The sequence below is a fragment of the Mya arenaria genome, chromosome 6, assembly GCF_026914265.1.
Source record: "Mya arenaria isolate MELC-2E11 chromosome 6, ASM2691426v1".
Classification (NCBI taxonomy): Eukaryota; Metazoa; Mollusca; class Bivalvia; order Myida; family Myidae; genus Mya; species Mya arenaria.
In genome coordinates, this window is record NC_069127.1 from 69,999,769 (window position 1) to 70,023,015 (window position 23,247).

Consider the following 23,247-nt stretch of genomic DNA (forward strand, 5'->3'; position numbering starts at 1 on the left):
TAGACGAATATGCGATCCTTAAATTTATCATGAATCAGAAAAGTATATTCTGAATTGATTTGTTGCTAGGTTGATATGATCAAACTGCTGTATTATTCAGTTATTAAATGCACTAATTTGGGTCACATTAGCTTGAGTAAACGAACGAACATTTTAGAAACTTAATCGACGTAGGCTCATTATAATTCCAGTAAATATTTTGTTTAGTATATCGTTCACAATCGTTTGAAGCAAATATACAGTGAAAATTAGGCGAAGTTCAGATATGGCATGCGTAGCATAATCTTTCAATGTATATTACGGAAAAAAACATGTCTTCTTTCTGAATTTAACGTCGTAGTCCAAACAAACTGTTTTTATTACAGTTTACGCCATTATTGGAGATAACATTTAAATCCAAATGGTCAATTAAGGCAACTTTCAAATGTATAAAACAATAAATGTATAATCGGTAATATTAAATTTGAATTTTAAACTTAATCAACCTTGCCAACATTTTAGAATGAATACGTTAAATCTTAATTGAACAATGATGAATACAAATTAATGAACTAAGACCGACCTTTGATCACACACGTTGGAACCGACGTCCAAGTTTTGTTTGCTTGGCAGATGATAGTTCCATCACCGCTTAAGTTATACCCAGTGTTGCAAGAAACTGTCTCAGTCGAATTAAATTCTGTGGTGGCGTTACCAGAAACAGAGCCATGTGAAATTGTGGGTGTGTTGCAAACTGAAATAAAATAAAATTATTTTTACCTAGTTAACGTTTAGACGAATATGCGATCCTTAAATTTATCATGAATCAGAAAAGTATATTCTGAATTGATTTGTTGCTAGTTTGATATGATCAAACTGCTGTATTATTCAGTTATTAAATGCACTAATTTGGGTCACATTAGCTTGAGTAAACGAACGAACATTTTAGAAACTTAATCGACGTGGGCTCATTATAATTCCAGTAAATATTTTGTTTAGTATATCGTTCACAATCGTTTGAAGCAAATATACAGTGAAAATTAGGCGAAGTTCAGATATGGCATGCGTAGCATAATCTTTCAATGTATATTACGGAAAAAACATGTCTTCTTTCTGAATTTAACGTCGTAGTCCAAACAAACTGTTTTTATTACAGTTTACGCCATTACTGGAGATAACATTTAAATCCAAATGGTCAATTAAGGCAACTTTCAAATGTATAAAACAATAAATGTATAATCGGTAATATTAAATTTGAATTTTAAACTTAATTAACCTTGCCAATATATTAGAATGAATACGTTAAATCTTAATTGAACAATGATGAATACAAAATAATGAACTAAGACCGACCTTTGATCACACACGTTGGAACCGACGTCCAAGTTTTGTTTGCTTGGCAGATGATAGTTCCATCACCGCTTAAGTTATACCCAGTGTTGCAAGAAACTGTCTCAGTCGAATTAAATTCTGTGGTGGCGTTACCAGAAACAGAGCCATGTGAAATTGTGGGTGTGTTGCAAACTGAAATAAAATAAAATGATTTTTACCTAGTTAACGTTTAGACGAATATGCGATCCTTAAATTTATCATGAATCAGAAAAGTATATTCTGAATTGATTTGTTGCTAGGTTGATATGATCAAACTGCTGTATTATTCAGTTATTAAATGCACTAATTTGGGTCACATTAGCTTGAGTAAACGAACGAACATTTTAGAAACTTAATCGACGTAGGCTCATTATAATTCCAGTAAATATTTTGTTTAGTATATCGTTCACAATCGTTTGAAGCAAATATACAGTGAAAATTAGGCGAAGTTCAGATATGGCATGCGTAGCATAATCTTTCAATGTATATTACGGAAAAAAACATGTCTTCTTTCTGAATTTAAAGTCGTAGTCCAAACAAACTGTTTTTATTACAGTTTACGCCATTATTGGAGATAACATTTAAATCCAAATGGTCAATTAAGGCAACTTTCAAATGTATAAAACAATAAATGTATAATCGGTAATATTAAATTTGAATTTTAAACTTAATCAACCTTGCCAACATTTTAGAATGAATACGTTAAATCTTAATTGAACAATGATGAATACAAATTAATGAACTAAGACCGACCTTTGATCACACACGTTGGAACCGACGTCCAAGTTTTGTTTGCTTGGCAGATGATAGTTCCATCACCGCTTAAGTTATACCCAGTGTTGCAAGAAACTGTCTCAGTCGAATTAAATTCTGTGGTGGCGTTACCAGAAACAGAGCCATGTGAAATTGTGGGTGTGTTGCAAACTGAAATAAAATAAAATTATTTTTACCTAGTTAACGTTTAGACGAATATGCGATCCTTAAATTTATCATGAATCAGAAAAGTATATTCTGAATTGATTTGTTGCTAGGTTGATATGATCAAACTGCTGTATTATTCAGTTATTAAATGCACTAATTTGGGTCACATTAGCTTGAGTAAACGAACGAACATTTTAGAAACTTAATCGACGTAGGCTCATTATAATTCCAGTAAATATTTTGTTTAGTATATCGTTCACAATCGTTTGAAGCAAATATACAGTGAAAATTAGGCGAAGTTCAGATATGGCATGCGTAGCATAATCTTTCAATGTATATTACGGAAAAAAACATGTCTTCTTTCTGAATTTAAAGTCGTAGTCCAAACAAACTGTTTTTATTACAGTTTACGCCATTATTGGAGATAACATTTAAATCCAAATGGTCAATTAAGGCAACTTTCAAATGTATAAAACAATAAATGTATAATCGGTAATATTAAATTTGAATTTTAAACTTAATCAACCTTGCCAACATTTTAGAATGAATACGTTAAATCTTAATTGAACAATGATGAATACAAATTAATGAACTAAGACCGACCTTTGATCACACACGTTGGAACCGACGTCCAAGTTTTGTTTGCTTGGCAGATGATAGTTCCATCACCGCTTAAGTTATACCCAGTGTTGCAAGAAACTGTCTCAGTCGAATTAAATTCTGTGGTGGCGTTACCAGAAACAGAGCCATGTGAAATTGTGGGTTTGTTGCAAACTGAAATAAAATAAAATTATTTTTACCTAGTTAACGTTTAGACGAATATGCGATCCTTAAATTTATCATGAATCAGAAAAGTATATTCTGAATTGATTTGTTGCTAGTTTGATATGATCAAACTGCTGTATTATTCAGTTATTAAATGCACTAATTTGGGTCACATTAGCTTGAGTAAACGAACGAACATTTTAGAAACTTAATCGACGTGGGCTCATTATAATTCCAGTAAATATTTTGTTTAGTATATCGTTCACAATCGTTTGAAGCAAATATACAGTGAAAATTAGGCGAAGTTCAGATATGGCATGCGTAGCATAATCTTTCAATGTATATTACGGAAAAAAACATGTCTTCTTTCTGAATTTAACGTCGTAGTCCAAACAAACTGTTTTTATTACAGTTTACGCCATTATTGGAGATAACATTTAAATCCAAATGGTCAATTAAGGCAACTTTCAAATGTATAAAACAATAAATGTATAATCGGTAATATTAAATTTGAATTTTAAACTTAATCAACCTTGCCAATATTTTAGAATGAATACGTTAAATCTTAATTGAACAATGATGAATACAAATTAATAAACTAAGACCGACCTTTGATCATACACGTTGGAATCGTAGTCCAATTTTTGTTTGCTTGGCAGATGATAGTTCCATCACCGCTTAAGTTATACCCAGTGTTGCAAGAAACCGCCTCAGTCAAATTAAATTCCGTGGTGGCGTTACCAGTAACAGAGCCATGTGATATTTCGGGTTTGCTGCAAACTGTAATAAAATAAAGTATTTTTACCAGGATGGCGTTTAGACGATTATGCGATCCTTAGATTTATAATGAATCAGAAAAGTTAGGATTAGGCGTAGTTCAGATATGACATGTGCAGCATATCCTTTAAATTACGGAAAGAAATATGTCTTTTTCTGAATTAAACGTCGTAGTCCTAACAAACTGTGTTTATTACAGTTTACACCAGTATTGGAGATAACATCAAAGCCCAAATGGTCAATTAAGACAATATTTAAATGTAGGAATAAAATAAAGGTATTTTCAATCAATCAAAATAAAAATCTTTATTTCCTGCTTACATATATACAAATATATAGATTGTTTTAAAGCATTTCAATGAAACATATCATTAATCTGTAGTTAAAAAAATGAAAATAGCATATGACCATACATAACCCTAATTAATGGGTCGTCATCACACAGCAATACAATATGTGTGTTACAATTAATATACATGTCAGACAGTCACTAAAAATTGGTACGATTTTCAAGCAGTTGTGCTCAAGACGCACCCAACAGTTTCATAGCAAGCATAGATTCGTCCTATTGAAATACTTTTGATACAAACGCAATGCCGAAGCATGAAATAGCACACACATATTTACTCCGCAATTCAGTTGTTGCTGCACATCCATTGACCAGGTGAACATTTCTTTCCGTAAGCAATTTTAACAAAGTGATATAGAATCAAGTCGGCAGCTGCGACACCATAGTTTTGAAACATCGTACATAATATTTCTCTGAGAAGCATGTCTACACATCCTATACAAAATTGACGGAGAGATAGTTGTAATAAAATTCTGAAGCAAGCAAAGTCAGAATCTGTCTTAATTTTGTACCTCCACAGTTCTGTCTCTTATGAATATACTAAATATATGGAATATAACCGTACCTAATGGTAGTGTTACAAGATATGAATGACAGATATCTGCTTATAAAATAGTTTGACATGAACTTTAGCAATCAAGGCTCAATACTTATGTAAAACACATGTACTTAATAATCACATCACAGCTAAGCTTTTGCAGCCCAACCATTGCTTCACACATATCTGATCTTGTCGAAATATGAAAACCCTGTATTTTTAACAAAGAAATGCTGAAATGTGTCAATAATATACATGTAATGTAATTATACTGACCGTTCCAAGGCGGTACTTTACCTTAATAAACACACCTAGTTTCTATATAGTATATTCGCACTGTGCTGTTTGTGGAGTTTTTTGCTGTTGCATGTCTCTTGTTTGTGATTTTTTGTTTGTGTGTTCCATGTCTAGGATGAGCCATTAAACGGGGTTTATTTTTAGACTTTTGGATCTACTAAATACCAAAAAGCGCTAGAAGGTCCTGGCACTTGAGGAGTTCGTTTGCAACATTGTTCCACTCTGCAAAAACGGCTATCCTAGATTCGACGAGTATAGACAAGGTCTGGCCCGGGCACGCAGCTCGTGAACCGAAAAAATCAACACAAGCGACAATATAAAATGAAAGCAAAAGTGACTGTTTGATACTCAATGCTTTTATTTGTTGTGAACAGTCCAGTGAAATTATGGATATATTTACGAGCTAGGGAAACAATGGTATCATACTTGTGAGCCATGAGTGTTCTCTGTGAGTGAACTTCAAAGGACATTACAACTGAGCCCGACAAAGGTGCTCTGCTTATGAATATGAACCAAGAAATACTCTCGAAGTCTCTGCACAGCAGGCAAATGACTCAGTATTCATTTTATCAATTCAGTCTGATATGGCTCAAAAAGCAAATAACCACAGAGTACTAAATGTGTGTTGAGATGACTACCCGAAACAACCTCTAATTTGGAGCTGAACAAGCTACAGTATACGTTAAGCGGATGGGATCACTGCGACCGTTAATCAATTTGACAGCAGCGGTAGCAAAAGCACAGCGTCCTCAATGCATTAAGGCACGAAAATCAATGATACAGTCACAATTATCAACTAAGGTGGCAAATCATATGCGGGCCCGATATGACTATATAACACTCGTTAACTCACAAGATAACGGAAATCACTCACGGCAGCTCAGAAATGACGATAATGAATCCTAGCAAGATTTTTATACTTGCTGAAAATACATGAGTGGCATCACAATCGCAACGCGCAACAGATGATAAGCACGTACAACTAAGTGCGCCGCCCGGTGAAAGTTAAGGTGCGCGAGCGCAAATCGCGGTAACGCCCTTGGGAAAGGTGTCAATGCAGCGCAGACAAACACTATCAAACCATCGTAAGAACCCGAGGATAAATGTATTGCGGTACGCAGATGTCGAAATGTCTCATACAATATCTCAAACATTGAGCGTGACGTGGCGTGGAGAAGGACTTAAAAAAATGCTTCAAAATAATAATGTGCACCTCTCATATGTCGGTGTGTTTTATGGAAAAAGGGCTCGTCAAAGTGGGTCTTTAAGCAAGCCTGGGAGGAACAGCGCCAACCTCCTCGCAACGTTTACAGTCTGGAGCGCCGTGACAGACGTCATTACCGCACTGGATACAAAAACAGGAGCGTACGGCAAATGCGCATGAATCGGACTCTATTAGGGCGATACTGGTTTTGATGATCGCTACCACAGAGACAATATGGAACCAAGGTGGGATCTACGCAATGAACCGATGCAGGAAGACGCTCGAGATCCCACGCGTGATGCTATGGAAGATAAATACTAGCACTGTTACTGACTGTTCATACTGTTTATAACAGTGTTCTTAAAGTGCTACCTTTTATTAAAAATGGTGTTGAACTTATTAAGTTGGATCTGTAGTGGTACTTTGTCATGTGCCTATCCACTATCTGAAATGCTAGATAGTATTGATGTGTGTTTAAAACTGTTCTTATTACCAGCATATGGATGTGTATCAAACTGTTTTATCCGATTTTAAGTCATTAATATCACATACTATGCCAAAGGCCAAAATACACACTTTAGTTTCTCAGGCACTTAGGGAGGGAGCTCTCATTTTTTTAGTTTTCCTATTTTATATTGAAAACAATGGAAACAATGGTAGAAACGTTGTATTTAAATGATTTATTGTACAAAGAACTTTATTTCAGTATAAATATAGTGTCCAACATCGTTTAAAATTGCAAAATGATTCTAAAAATGTGATTTCGATTCATATACAGTCTTTATAAATGTTTATATTATTATTCAAACTATAATGTTTTACTACGTTTGACCAATATTGAAAGACATGTTACACAACCATTAACTGCGTATCTTCAGGTTGACTTATACTAATAAAATTGTATGATTTGAAGACGATGTACTTTTTACAAGTTAGTCATAATAAAATGTCTCTTCTGATCTATTCTTAACATACATGTGTTTAATGAAGAATTAAATTAATGAATACATAAATTTAATTTATATTTCTTTAACTGCCCTAAATAATATTAAAGTCTCGTATAATGTCATATAAATTACCCGAAGTTCTAACCATGCTTAAGTTAAAATATATGTTCCGTTCACTATCTCACTATATGCTTATGAGGTCGATAAGGGGGCGGAGCATAGCGCTTTGCAAACAGAACAGTGTATATGTGTATGTTGTAAATGTTCATTTGCCATATAAAAGATAATGTTTAAACCATACAGAACCGTTGCCGAAATAGACAGGATAAATAACTAGAGAAATACTGATCATTTTCAGATTAAATTGCGCATAAAGAAATTAAGCTCCTATTTCTAATTTACATGTGATGCATGTATTTTCGAATGAAAAATTACCAATAGTGTTTAGTAAAAAACCGATGATACTCGCTCATATTTCTTTTTGCACTTTTTGGGGTATGACAAAATAAATAGTGGCCAATCGTTAGGAGCGTTAAAACTAAAATACCAAACGCTGGAACCATTCAGCAAATATTTTATTTGCTCAAATATCGTCCCTGAAGAGCTCAATTTTCATTTAAGTGTTAACAGCTTTGACGTTGTGTAATTGGTGGATTGACATTGTCACGTGATGTTTAAAATGTATGGTTAACATGTTAAATTATCGATGACCGTTATGAAAGTTTTGGTGCTGTAGGGGGTAGCTAGAGTTAATACTCATGATTTGTTCAACGTGGGTTTGCTAAAACCAAAATACTGTTTTATATTGAATGTCTTGAAAAACTATTAGCCAAGGCTTTGAAAACCACTCAAAGGAACTGAAAATGGCCGGTGAAACAGTAAAGAAACTTGACAAACAATGTATTTTCCTTGATAACACAGTGAACAGGTTAAGGAAGAAAATGAGACACTTAAACCCAAAGTGCTTGAACTAAATACCGGTCAATGAGAAATAATTTGATGTTTTGGGGAATCCCTGAATTGTGACAATTTAGTAAAAACCTTCATATCAGATGAGCTTGAAGTCGATGCAACAACAAACATTTGAACGGGCCCATATAATCCCGGCGACCACAGGTCCAAACCCAAACCCCCGGGCCAATGGTTGAGAACTTTCGTTACTTCCAGAAAAGAGAAAAGGTCATGGCAGAGTCTGCAAAGCGTTAACAAACACTACGAGGAAATTGTTATGTTGTCGGGCCCCAGCGTCCAAAGGAAATACGGGATGCACGTAGAGCACTTCGTGACGTCATGGACAATGCTCGCCACCCACCCCCCGTGGTCAGAATGTAAGATTGTATGGCGACAAGCTATACATTAACAACAATCTTCATCGCCCAGAACCACGAATGGAAGGAAAGACTGCGGCAGCCACTTCCGGGAAATAGGAATGCCAAGAGAAGCAACTAAAGACTATGCTTTTAAAAAGTGTAGTGATAAAATAGGGAAATATATTTAGTAATTTGAAAAAAACGTTTATGCATTTCGCATAGATAATTGCATTTCCCTGTTGAATTATCCGCATTAAGCGTTCAAAACACGTGTTACTATATATAGTAACATTTTATTATAGAAATGCGTTTCTGCAAAATTGATCATCGTTCTCACCCGTGAGATTATCAGGGCGATTATGGCATAATTGCCCCACAAAGACGAATACGTACAATGTGACGTCATCTTCACTATTTAAACATGACCGACCAATACCTGGTAAGCAAAAATTTACACCAGCACAACATTTTAGGGGATTTAAACGGAACTATCGGTGCAATGAAAGTGAAATAAGTTTTACCGTTAATGACACATTCCTTGTTTTAGTAACGAGTACTACCGGGAACCGCAGTACGTTTACAGTCCGCGAAGGTGAATAAACAAGTGAAGCAAGGAAGTTTTTTTGTTGAAATGTTTTGTTTATTCTGCTGAGAAATGAGAATTATTCCAGCAAAATGGCAAGGGTCATTTAAGCCCAGATTCTTATGAATCTGCTCCTAGGATTGATCGACCCTAGCTGTGTACACATATTGAGATGAACGTCAAAATCAGCTTATGTAAAAACAGGAAATATATTAAGAATGGAATTATTTCCATCTTATTCCTAAAACACATGATAAGATGTTGTTGTTCCTTTTTTAATATTCAATTTCTTGTTATTATTTTTAGCTAATGCCATTCGAAACCATTTTTTATGTCTCATTGTTTAACCTGACAGACTTCAACAAATCATTTATTATTACACAACATGATTTTCAAAAACGCTTCAAATCACTGACGAATGACAAAAACATGCGTACTATACAGGATACTACATGGCTTTTGGTTGATAATTGCCTTACTGAAAACGTGTATTATTATCACAGAAAATAAATGGTGCCAAAAGGATAACGAATCCCTTTAACGTAATCCGATATTTCTATACTATTTCTAACACAGCTAAAATGCAAAACATTTGTTTGGTACCTACTCGGTGAAATATATAACGAATTAACACTGAAACAAACAAAAATCCTCTAAAACGCATATAATGGAACGCATGTTCCATATGTACATAATCAAGGCAGACAAGTAGGCAACATCCAAAATAAAATAAGATAAAAAAAAACATTCATATTTCAAACACTGATAAAGCAGCAGTTCAAATACGTTGGACAGCAATCAAGCAATAAATCCTTTACATGTTTTGATTATCAAAATATGATGAAGTACTTTTTTTATCAAGAACAAGAGGTTTCTGTCAGACTTTTCCGTTTTGCCCAATTGTTGACAGCCAAATAAAAATAAATTACATCAGAAAATCTCTTTCCAAAACTGAAATAGTGTTTCTTGTATATAAAGGTTTGTTTTGGATAATTGTTTTGCTACATATGCATTCAGGAAGTAAAACGGATGCTGTTTTGGTGTTTATCAGCCTAAAACGCGAAAAACAACATAGTACTTGTTTTTTTATAATTCCTCCAAAATCTTATTTTAAAACTGTTTTCATGAACGTCAAACTTTTATCACCTTTTCGTTGGTGGTAATTACCTTAAACTAGGAGATTCACAAAGTTAGCCTAAACAATGTTTAAACATGAGAGACGCATATAACTAGCTAAAGGAAAGCGATTCACTTGTACAAAGATAATGTATATGTCATGGGCAACCATGTTGTAAGCGTTCTGTGTGACTAAAGCGGGTAGGATAAACGTTTGAGGTACATAAGCAGCCACAAGTAAACTCACCGATAGCCGGTTCTGTTGTGCTATTCTGAGCACGTTTTGCTCGATACTCAAGCAGTATCTCATCTGCATATGCGTTATTTTAGAAGATGAAATGTTAGTATGTGAAGCATCTAAAACTACTCATTTTTAAGCTATTTATAAGACCAACGGGAATTGAATTACCATTAGAAAGGTATGGAATTTTAGTAATTAGTCTGTATTATACACAAATATCATTTAACGAGTAAAACATGCATCATAAAGAAGCAGATTTGTAGGTGGTTTACACAACAACAGTGAGCTATTATCGGCGGTCTTCATCGGGGTTACAAGTAAAATATCAAAAGATTCTTCTGATGTACAAAATACGAGTTGATAAATTCCGGTCATGTGACAACTTTTCTGAAAATAGTATGTCAACAAAGGATGTTTCTGTAAGTAGAAGAAATTCTTAAATCAAAAGTGTTCAGAGTGTTACTATTTGATTTAAAGGTACTTTACAAAGTGCAACAGGGGGTGAAAAAGACAAAAATTAAAATGTTTTAAAAGTTCAAGTTTTATTTAGTTTTGAGGAACAGTTGTTGTTGTTTTTTCAAGAGTAAAACAAACATCGTTTGCGACATCTTAAGTGGTAAAAAGAAGTAGACCAAATTATGAAAGAAGATTTGATCAGAGTTTGGATAAAAGAGCATTTCGGAAAAGTCTGTTGACAATATTAGTATGTTTTTATGTCAAAATACCCAAGCCTACCTAATCAACAATGTCTTATGGATTATTGATGATATATGTTCAAATAAGAAAGATATTCAAAAAGTAGTAAAAGGTAGTGGATAAAATTCATTTCCTAGTTAAATGCAAATATCTTTCTTAAAACAGCTGCTATCACCGCAAAGCCACAACACATTGTTGTTAGATTAGTGTTGACTATTTTGACTCAAATACATACTCATTTCCGAAAAACAGCATACGCATTTGATTGAAGATCTGATAAAATCTTTCGTAATATTTCTCAACTCCTTATAACACCTACACATGTTGCAACGGATGTATGTATTATGCTTGATAAATCTTGAAGCTCAAAAGTTAATGAAAACTGATTTTTATTAAGCATTTTATGTTTTGATCCTTTAAACAACTTTTGCACCGCGTAAGGTCCTTAATGGAAGGTCCAATTATAGTAATGTTTTTGTGTACAATATCTTTATGGTTAGGAACGTTGTTGATGAAATCGGAAAGGTACATGTGTATGTCATACGGGAGCCACGTGTTAGTCTTCAGATTGAAGTAGGAATAGGGTTTCTCGGAATGTTGTGATATAAATTTATGTTAATATGAATAACATTTCATTTTTTACCCAACTGTGCGATTGATGTGACTGGTACATGGGGCATGGTTAATTAATAAAAGATAAACAGCTCACTGTTGTTGTGATAACGATCTTCCTACCATATTCTTTTAAGAAAACATTATTAAAGATATGAGAACATAATACAAAAAATCAAAAACCTTTTATGACACAACTATCATTTGTCCATTGACCTTTTTCCAGGCAATAAATGGTCCCATTTGCCGCATCGTAACCAAGATCGCACGTGGTTTTTGCTGTCGCCCCAAATTTTGTGTTGTTTAAAATGTCAAGTTTAAAAGTTCCATGTTCGAAAGTTGGCGGACTGTTACAATCTAAAACGACACCAAAGGCATTACTTTGCACGATAGTACATTGAAAATAGAATTCTTCCAATCGGATGAATATCCAAAAGCATTAAAAAATATATATATTCAAGTATTTAAAGTGACACTCCTTTTAATATTCAAAACCAATACATACACAATTGTAACAAACATAAATAAGTGATAATCCTTTAACTACTTACTAAATAATGCATTTACGGAAAATATCAATTACTGATAGCAAAATTGGAACCGTGTATTTAATAGCTGAAAAGGCAAAAATCGTATATGATTGGTGAGTGCTGAAAGATTTACTGTGATCTACTATCGCCTGATAAGTTAATACCATGTTTTCCGTTCCTTTCTTTCAATCTTTCAAAATATACCCGATATCCTTCATAAAAACCATCGTTTTCGAAATTCATTGATCCTATTTGGTATGTCAAAACAATTGTATTAATTGTGATAAATCTTATTTGGGAGTAAGAGTGCATCTTTAAATCATCAACACTGTAGTCATTTTTGCATTTGAAGCCAACACAGTGTATTTGAAACATCTAGCGAAAAGAAAATTATTTTGGGGAAAAAATATATTTGCCAAATAAATATATCAATAATGGTAATGAATAGATCTCAACATTGGCGAAAGAGAGGTATGTTGGTCACCAGAATATCGAGTTTACTTAACCATATTAGTCATAAGTGTTATTAGTGACATTTCACTTAGGGATATTGACTGGTCTTCACCTTGCTGAAATGCTTTAAAGTGCATTCACACTATATCCAAATTATATAGTACACTATTTTATCTCTCTTGTTCAATATACCTAGTGTATAGCAAGATACACCATAAGTACTGTCTTATCTTGGGGTAAAAATGTACTGTTCATATTAAGCAGTGATCTCGTTTAACATTCAAAATAGTGTCAAACAACGTCAAAAGACCGACAATTTAAACACACACACACACACACACACACACACACACACGCACACACGAACGCACGCGCACGCACGCACACGCACGCACGCACGCACACACACGCACACACACACACAAACACAAACACGCACGTACGCACGCGCGCACACGCGCGCACACACGCACACACACACACACGCACACGCACACACACACACACCTGCCTTTCTGGTGTTGTGTGAAACAATTAAAGGAGCATTGACCATAGACATACACTTATTGGCTTACCTCTAAGTCTGCAGGTTGCATTTTCCCAACCAGTGGCCGTACAGTTTACTGTTGGTGTGTCCGTAATAAATCCAACGTGACACTCCAACGTAGCATTAGACCCTATAGTTGTTGTATTTTCTGGATTCAGTTTAAATGTTCCATTCGCTTTCTCGTGAAGAGGTCCACAATCTTAAAAGAGATGTTATGATTCGTTTTAATCATGTGTGGCCTTTCGGCGCATTGCTATAAATTTAGTGAGAACGGTTATAACCTAGTCACGTAGCAATAAAACATAGTGTATAATTAACGTTTAAGTGTTTCATATTCAAAAGTATGTACCATACTTGTACTAACTCAACGTATATAAGAGGATGAAATAAGACTTTTTAATCGTCAACTGTGATTTGAAGATGGATGGTTGTTGTTGTATTTTTTTTATAAAAAGGCTTTTCAAATAATTAGACTATTATAAATGAAACATTAAGAACTATGTAAGGCATAATTTTTATTAATTATTAATTGAACAGCTACTTTTAGAAATGACGTAGCGCAGCTTACATTTGAACAAATCATTGATTTGTAGGACTTTCTTCCAGTGGTTACTTTGCTGTTTAAAAGATGACGGTAAAGTTGGGTGGTAGTTGTTAGCTGGGATTCGAATATCCAACTTCTTCTACTTGGCAGTTGGTTATTCGAATATTTCAATACCTACTAATTGCCAGTTGGGGAATTGAATAGTCAACTACTTTTATTGAATAGTCACCTACTTCCAGCTGGCAATTTGTTATTCGCCACCTGCTAGTTCGAATGGTTAACTTCATAATAGTTGAATGTTAATATTGATACTTAGCTACTCGACCGTTTCCAGTTGGTTATTTGCGGCAGTTTGGGATTCAGATGGTGTCTTGTTGTACGTTTGAAAGGTACACATGTGAATAAATCACATATGGATCATGGTTACAAACACGTTTTTTATATTATTTTTAATTCGCCAGATAGTTGTTCGAAATTGCATGCTGGTTATTCGCAAATATCAAACCACCGGTATAGTAATGGGGATTTACATTTTATCTATCTATATGGTCTAAAGGTACGCATGTGAAGAAATCACTTTATTAATAAATCTTTTAATTAATGGGTTTTTTTTCCTTACAATGTTTTTAATCACTATTTTTATTTTGCATTCGCAAATTGGTTATACGACAATGCCCAGTTGATTATTCGAAATTATCCAACTAACAACCAGTTGGTCTTTGGGGATTCATATAATACCTTGTTCCCAGGTTAAAATTTGTTAATGTAAAGACATATGACGTTTTTTGTCTTTTTACAAATATACACATATCGTACACGCACTGTTTTATATCACTGTGTTTCGTACATTAGCGAGTTGGCTATTTGAACATTTAGTTGAATATTCGAATAACCCACTATCAACTATTAGGTATTGATGTTCAAATCACCAACTACCAACTACCTACAAACTTTACCGTCATGTTTAAAAGAGAATCTTTATTTGACCAGTCGCGGGCGCGAATCCCACTTAAAGTTTCTTTTTTTAAATTTCAATTACTTTTCCTAATATTAGTTGATTAATATAAAATAAATATCAGAAGCGATTGGTCTTGTTTATATTGCATTTTATATCTACATTATATTACCAATTAATAGACTACTTTAAATATTTGTCGTCGTTTCATTGTATTCAGAGATATTTTAAATTATATTTTCTTGTTCTATGTGAAATATTATGTGCGTGAAGTTAGCACCGTAGCACCGTATCACCATATCACCGCGGGGATGCGGTGCTAGCACCGTATCATCATCAAAATCAATACAATAAGAGCATTAATCTCGAAGAAACATGTAAGGCTCGTTCTCGCAGAAACGAGCAAGGGGACCATAGGGACCTATGTCACTGTGTAGCCGAGACCTGGCCCTAGGTGATGGCACATGTGAATACCCTAGGATTTTAGGCAGGCTATGCGGGATAGGGACATGAACTCGATCCCCCATGCCAATTTGGCCAATATTCAGACACTGTTATGGTGCGGATGCCTTAAAAACGAGCAAGGGGACCAATGGCACTGTATCCAAGGGTTACCTGGCGGTGTGATGCATTCGGGGAAACTGTTAATACTACGAGGATTTTAGTCTGGCCCCGTCCTTAGCCCAACATTGTGCGTATATGGGCAATATAAGCCCTACTGACCCCTACCATACATGTAAGGCTCGTTCTCGCAGAAACGAGCAAGGGGACCATAGGGACCTATGTCACTGTGTAGCCGAGACCTGGCCCTAGGTGATGGCACATGTGAATACCCTAGGATTTTAGGCAGGCTATGCGGGATAGGGACAAACTGACCCAAAAATATTACCTAGGAGACATAACGATAAGTGTAGGGATGAACTAGGCCACGAGGCCTACTTTATGATCAATTTATTTCGCTGGAGCTGTTGTACTGAATAGCCGAAAATAGAGCTCGAAAATTGAACTTTGCTGCTGCAAAAGCCATTTTTGGGACGGACTGACCCGATTATTGGACTAAGAGGTCCTTAACAGAAAGTGTAATGATAACTAGGTTCAGGGCCTATAATGTGAACTATAGATAATAATAATACTCTTTCATGGCTCATGTCCTAGGCATTGATACGTTTGCTTAAAATTATCATGGCTTTTGCCACTATGCTAGAGTGGTCGGCATTTGGAATCTCTTCAACCTCAAATATACCATTGTATTCGGAAAAGTCTGGTTTGAGCACATTAACATGTGAGCATTGCCTTATGCCTCAATATGCTGTGATGGCTCATGTTCGAGGCATTCACGAGTTTATGTTCAATTAACATGAATATTGCCAGAGTGGTAGGAATTTGGAATCACTTCAACCTCACATAGGCCATTGATCTGGGGAAACTCTGGTCTGAGCATAATGAACGAACACATGAATATACATCGCTAAGGTGTTTGAGCACACAACATGAAAATCCCGTGTCAATAGAAAAACGTTATTTTGGTAAATGAAATGTAAATTATTGAGAACACTGCGTTGGAGATTGATTAACACCGGGTTGCAGACATCAGGTTTAAAGCTGCCCTCTCACAGATTTACCGTTTTTCCAATTTTTTTTAAATTTTTTTGTCTTGGAATTGGAAAATAGTGCGTAAATATCTGCTTACCAGTGATTAAAGACTGCTGACAAAAAATCAGCTCGCAGATCTTCATATTTCCATTCCAAATTTAATGTTTTATGGCTTAAACCGTTACTAACGGTTTAAGAAAAATGCATAAAACATAAATTTTGGGACGGAAATATGTAAAGCTGCGATCTGATCTTTAGTCAGCAGTCTTTTACCATTGGTTTGCAGATATTTACGCAAAAATATTCTCGTTCCAAGAAAAAAAAAATTGTCAAAACGTTCAATCTGTGAGAGTACAGCTTTAAAGCTTAGCTTCAGATTTGAAATGTAGGGTGTTTCTAGCACAGTTTCGAATTTAAATTGGCCCTATATAAGAAACAGTCGGAACATAGTACCTGTTTAACAAAAACAACAGCTTTATATTTTTTAGAGACAGATATTGCCGAAATTTACCTTCAATGCCTTATAGATAGAAATTTGGGATCCCCGATTCGCATCTTACGATGAACAATCGAATGATGACTAAACGATTGACTGCTACCGAGCATCCGTATTAACGGAGGGTACACAGGGGTAACATTTTGGATGGTATAAGAGGTGCAGGAGAGAAAACAGTGATTACTTACAGGGGAAAAGAGGGCTTTTCGTTTAGCAGTGTTGTTGAGTATCCAATATGTTTACTTTTAGATAAAGATAAGTAGCATTATCTTTATGTTTAGGTCTATAAACGTATGCTACATATATACAATATATTTTTTAATGAATTATATTTAAAAATATGGTAACATTTTGTAAACTTATGAATGTGTTAGTATCCTTTCCTGAATGTGGCCATTTGAAGCGGTAATTTATCAAAGCCTGTCATCAATAAACATACATCAAGTATATAAATATGCATTTATCACAAATCAGCATTGCTTTCCGGGATACGACATTATGTAACGGCAAACATCTTCACCGTATTCCGGGATAGTTCCAAGCCTCTGTCATGTGTATGTATTACAAAATGCACAGTTTTAGAATTATTTTAGCCGCGCATTTGTTTAGGTGTTAACATATTTTCGGCTAACATGGAAGACGTCACATTCCCAATGTGACGCCATAAAATTAATGTTTTATGTCCATATAAATTAACAAATATTACACCAAAGTGCACAGTTCAAGACTGAATTTAGACATAGCGATATTATTGCGTAAGAACCCTCAAATCTCCTTATTTATTTATGCCGCATATTCTATGCTTCAAGGGGAAGACGGATCAAGTCTAAGTTGTGATCCCTAGGAAATATCAAATCGTGGACCGCCCCTTACTGCAATAGCAAATCTTATTAGGGTACCCTAGGCCTCAACCCCCTTTTGGCTTTATAAGTTTAACAACATACTTTGGGATTCCATGGAAGACGGTGCACACCCAAAGGTGTTATGTCAATGTTATGATCGATATGACAGTGTATTTATGTTAATTATACAGCAGAGTCCACAGTTTAGGGCTTCATACATTTTGACCAGCCCAATTGAGTTCATACCCCGATAATGACATCAACCCAGCAATTCATTCCTTAAGTAAATACTAAAGTCCACTATTGTTTACGGCCATCACACAATAAGGTGAAGACATCGTAATAACCCTAAATACAAATAAAAGCTGGACCTATTTATTTATTTAACTGCCTATGACAGGCACATTTATATACACACATTAAACACGCATTAAGAACCAAATGTATGTCCTTATCTCGAATAGCCTTTCGAAAAAAATATTCACATAAGGCCTCACCAAGAGCCAGGTCTCAGTTACACTGTGATATTGGTCGATATGGTACCCTTGGTCATTGTAAGGATTCCGCAACATAAAGGGTAAGTATGTGGGTCAGGTAGGTGTTGGAAGCTTATTTCATGTCCCTATCCCGCATTATCACCCTAAAATCCTAAGTGATTCACATACAGAATGTGTAAGGAAGCATTACTGAAAGGATTTCTTAAATGAAATGAAGTATTTTTTTAACGATTCTTGAATGAAATAATGAACTATTGGTGTAAATATAAGGAATTAATTGCGGGGTTGATATCATTATCGGGGTATGAACGCAATTGGGCTTGTCAAAGTGTGTGGAGTCCGAACCTTGCAATTCATTTCTTAAGTAAATACTAAAGTGCACTGTCGTTTACGGCCATCACACAATTAGGTGTTAACACCGTAGTAACTCTAAATACAAATAAAAGCTGGACCTATTTATTTATTTAATTGCCTATGACAGGCACATTTATATACACACATTAAACACGCGTTAAGAACCAAATGTATGTCCCTATCTCGAATAGTCTTTCGAAAATCCGAAGTTATTCACATAAGGCCTCACCAAGGGCCAGGTCTCAGTTACACTGTGATATTGGTCGATATGGTACCCTTGTTCGTTGTTGGGAGCTTATTTCATGTCCCTATCCCGCATTATCACCCTACAATCCTAAGTGATTCACATATGCCATAAACTTAAACCAGTCTCGGCTATACAGTGGCAATGGTCCCTATGGTTCGCTTGCTTGTTTTAAGGTTATCGCACCATAACAGTTGTATATTGGATATGAGGTATTGGGAGTCTTATCATGTCCTATCCTGCATAACTTGCCTAAAATCCTATGTTATTCAAATATATGCCATCATTTGGTGCAAGGTCTCGGCTGAACAGTGACATATGTCCATATTGTCGCAGTGCACGTTTTAATGTTTCCACACAATAACAAACAATAACGCTGCAAGAATATCGGGTAAATTACTAATATGCATAATGGGCATATTTTATGTCCCTATCCCGCATAGCATAGGATATTTTCATGTTTCAACACCGAGTATGGCCAGGTCTCGGCTAAACGGTGACATAGGTCGCTATGGTCTCCTTTCTCGTTTAAAGGTTTCCGCACCATAACATGTTAGTAATGCCAGGTAGGCATTGGAAGTATTTTTCATGTCCCTATCTAGCCTAGCATAAGTTGCCTAGGTTGATCCATATACCATCACTTCAAGCCAAATATTGGCTACAAAGTGTCATAGGTTACTACTCATTGTAATGTTATCGCACCATAAAAGTTGTATATTGGCTAAATAGTACTTGGGATTCTTTTAAATGCCCCTTTCCCGCAAAATCTGCCTTAAATCCTAACTAATTCACATATGGAATCATCTGGGGTAAAGTCTCGGCTACACAGTGACTAAGGTCGCTATGATCTCTTTGAGTGTTGTAAGGTTTCCGCACCATAACAATGCCAGAATATAAATAACTAAATATCCATTAGGAGCAAATTTCATGTCCCTATCCCGCATAGCCTGCATAAATTCCTATGATATTCATATGTTCACTCACCGTGTATGACCAGGTCGCGATTTGGGACGCCATGGTATATATGTTCGTGTTCATGTTTTCTCTGTTTGTTATTAATGCAATGAAGGCATTTGGAGCTTATTTCATGCCCCTTTCCCTCGAAGCCTGCCTAAAATTCTTGGTAATTCAGCGATGTTATCACTTAAAGCGAGGTCTGGGCTACAAAGTGCCATAGGTCCCTTCGTGTGCTTGTTCGTGTTAAGGGTTTCGTACCGTTTTAGTTGTATATTGGGTAAATAGGAATTGGGAGTCATTTTCATTTCCCTATCCCGCATAACCTGCCTATATATTCACATAAACCATCATCTGGGAAAGGTCAAGTCTACTTAGTAAAGTAAGTCACTATGTCCCCTTACTCGTTTTAAGGTTTCCGCGCAATGCCAGATTATGAGGGAAATAGACATTGGTAGCCTTTCCATGTCCCTTTCCTGCATAGCCTGCCTAGGACTAGGTCTTAGCTACACGCTGACATAGGTCGTTATGGTCCACTTGCTCGTTGTAATGTTTCCGCACCATAGCTTGTAATGAATATGTGGCAAATAGGCATTGGGAGCATTTTCCATGTCTCTACCTCGCATAGCATGCCTACAAAACGAGGTTATTCATATGAAGTATCACATAGGACAAGATCTCGTCTATAAGGTGACATAGGTTGCTATGGTCCCGTTTGTCGTTTTAAGGTTTCTGAACCATAACATGTAACGAATATGTGTCAAATAGACATTGGGAGCCTTTTCCATGTCCCCATCACACATAGCCTGCCTAAAATCCTGTTATATCACCTAAGACTAGATTTCGGCTAAACGATGACATAGGTCGCTTTGGTCCCGTTTCTCGTTTGTTTTAAGTTTTCTGCACCATAATATGTAATGAATATAGGTCAAAAGCCATTGGGAGCATTTTCCTAGTCCCCAACTCGCATAGCATGCCTAATATCCTAAGTTATTCATATGCACTATGTCCTAGGACTAGGTCTCGACTACATATGGCATAGGTCGATATGGTACCCTTGATCGCTTTAATTTTTCCGCGCCATTACCAGTTAATGACTATGCCGCAAATAGGAATATGGAGCCTTTTCCATGTCCCTATCACGCATAGTCTGCCTAAAATCATAGGTTACTCATATGTTCTATCACCTACGACTAGGTCTCGTCTATAAGGTGAAATAGGTCGATATGGTCCCGTTTCTCGTTTAAAGGTTTCTGTACCATAGCATATAATGAATATGAGTCAAATAGACATTGGGAGCCTTTTCCGCGTCACCATCCCACATACCCTGCCTAAAATCCTAGGTTATTCATATCTAAGATTAGGTTTCTGCTAAACAATGACATAGGTCGTTTTGGCCCCGTTTCTTGTTTTAAGTTTTCTGCATCATAACATGTAATGAATATGAAGCAAATGAGCATTGGGACCCTTTTTCCATATCCCCATCTCGCATAGCCTGCCTAAAATCCTAGGTAATTTAAATGCATTATCACCTAGGACTAGGTCTAAGATACACGCTGACATAGGTCGGTATGGTCTCCTTGTCTGTTTCAAGGTTTCTGCACCATAACCTTTAATGAGTATGAGGTAAAATAGGCATTGTGAGCCTTTTCCATGTCCCAATCTCGCATAGCCTGCCTAAAATCCTGTGTAATTCATATGTACTAACATATAGGATTAGGTGTGGTCCCCTGGCTCGTTTTAAGGTTTCAGCACCATAACCTTTAATAAATATGAGGTAAAAATAGGCATTGGGAGCCTTTTTCATGTCTCTATCTCGCACAATCTGCCTGAAATCCTAGGTAATTCATAAATACTATCACCTAGGACTAGGTCTAAGATACAAGCTGACATAGGTCGCTATGGTCCCCTTGCTCGATTTAAAGTTTCTGCACCATAACATGTAATGAATATTAGACAAATTGAAAATGGGAGCCTTTTCCATGTCCCTATCTTGCATAGCCTGCCTAAAATCCTAGGTAATTAATATATACTATCACCTAGGACTAGGTCTACGCAACGAACTGTCATAGGGCGCTATGGTCCACTTGATCGTTTTAAGGTTTTTTCACCATAACATTTAATAAATATGAGGCAAATAGGCATAAGAGGCCATTTTCCATGTCCCTATATCGCATAGCCTGCTTAAAATTATAGGTAATTCATATGTACTATCACCTAGGACTAGGTCTAATCAACAAGCTGACAAAGGTCGCTTTGGTCCCCTAGCTCGTTTTGAGGTTTTTGCACAATAACATTTAATGAATTTGGCATTGAGAGCATTGACCATGTCCCTATCACGCATAGCCTGCCGAAAATCTTACGTTATTCATATGTACTATCATCTAGGACTCGGTCTCTGCTACATGGTGACATAGGTCGCGATTGTCCCCTTGCTTGTTTTAAGGTTTCTGCACCAAAACATGTATAGTATATGAATCAAATATACATTGGGAGCCTTTTCCACGTTCCTATCTCGCATAGCATACCTAAAATCCTAGGTTATTCATATGTACTATCACCTAGGACTAGGTCTTGGCTACATGATGACAAAGGGCGATATGATCCCCATGCTCTTTTAAGGTTTCCGCACCATAACATGCAATGAATATGAGACAAATAGGCATTGGGAGCATTTTCTATGTCCCTATCTCGCATAGTCTGCCTAAAATCTTAAATATTCATATGTTCTATCACCTAGGACTAGGTTTAAGATACACGCTGACATAGGTCGGTATGGTCTCCTTGCTCGTTTGAAGGTTTTTGCACCATAACATTTAATGAATATGAGGTAAAAATAGGCATCGTGAGCCTTTATCATGTCCTTATCTCGCACACCCTGCCTAAAATCCTAGGTAGTCCATATGTACTTTCACCTAGGATAAGGTCTATACACGCTGATATAGGTCGCTGTGGCCCCCTTGCTGGTTTTAAGGTTTTCTGCACCATAACATGTAATGAATATGAGGCAAATAGGGATTGGGACCCTTTTCTGCCTAAAATCTTAAATATTCATATGTACTATCACCTAGGACTAGGTTTAAGATACACGCTGACATAGGTCGGTATGGTCTCCTTGCTCGTTTGAAGGTTTTTGCACCATAACATTTAATGAATATGAGGTAAAAATAGGCATCGTGAGCCTTTATCATGTCCTTATCTCGCACACCCTGCCTAAAATCCTAGGTAGTTCATATGTACTTTCACCTAGGATAAGGTCTATACACGCTGATATAGGTCGCTATGGTCCCCTTGCTGGTTTTAAGGTTTCTGCACCATAACATGTAATGAATATGAGGCAAATAGGGATTGGGACCCTTTTCCTTGTCCCTATCTCGTATAGCCTGCCTTAAATCCTAGGTAATTCATATGTACTATCACCTAGGACTAGGTCTCGGCTACACGCTGACATAGTTCGCTATGGCCCCCTTGCTTGTTTTAAGGTTAATGCATCATAACATGTAATAATATGAGGCAAATAGGGATTTGGAGC

The 23,247-nt window shown here is 36.0% G+C and overlaps 1 protein-coding gene across 4 annotated transcripts in view; it reads right to left on the reverse strand.

Annotated features, from left to right (window-relative positions):
- LOC128238356 (tyrosine-protein phosphatase 10D-like) overlaps positions 1-23,247 on the reverse strand; it is a 76,645-nt gene that overhangs the window by 39,218 nt on the left and 14,180 nt on the right. For 3 of the 4 annotated variants that reach the window (XM_052954202.1, XM_052954201.1, XM_052954200.1), the window contains exons 3-10: positions 13,265-13,435; positions 11,890-12,063; positions 10,405-10,467; positions 3,646-3,816; positions 2,875-3,045; positions 2,104-2,274; positions 1,333-1,503; positions 563-733 (exon numbers count right to left, since the gene is read on the reverse strand). In XM_052954202.1, coding sequence (XP_052810162.1) covers positions 563-733; positions 1,333-1,503; positions 2,104-2,274; positions 2,875-3,045; positions 3,646-3,816; positions 10,405-10,467; positions 11,890-12,063; positions 13,265-13,435 — 1,263 coding nt within the window. The remainder of the gene's footprint in view (positions 1-562; positions 734-1,332; positions 1,504-2,103; positions 2,275-2,874; positions 3,046-3,645; positions 3,817-10,404; positions 10,468-11,889; positions 12,064-13,264; positions 13,436-23,247) is intronic. The other variant, XM_052954203.1, reaches the window with a different exon arrangement.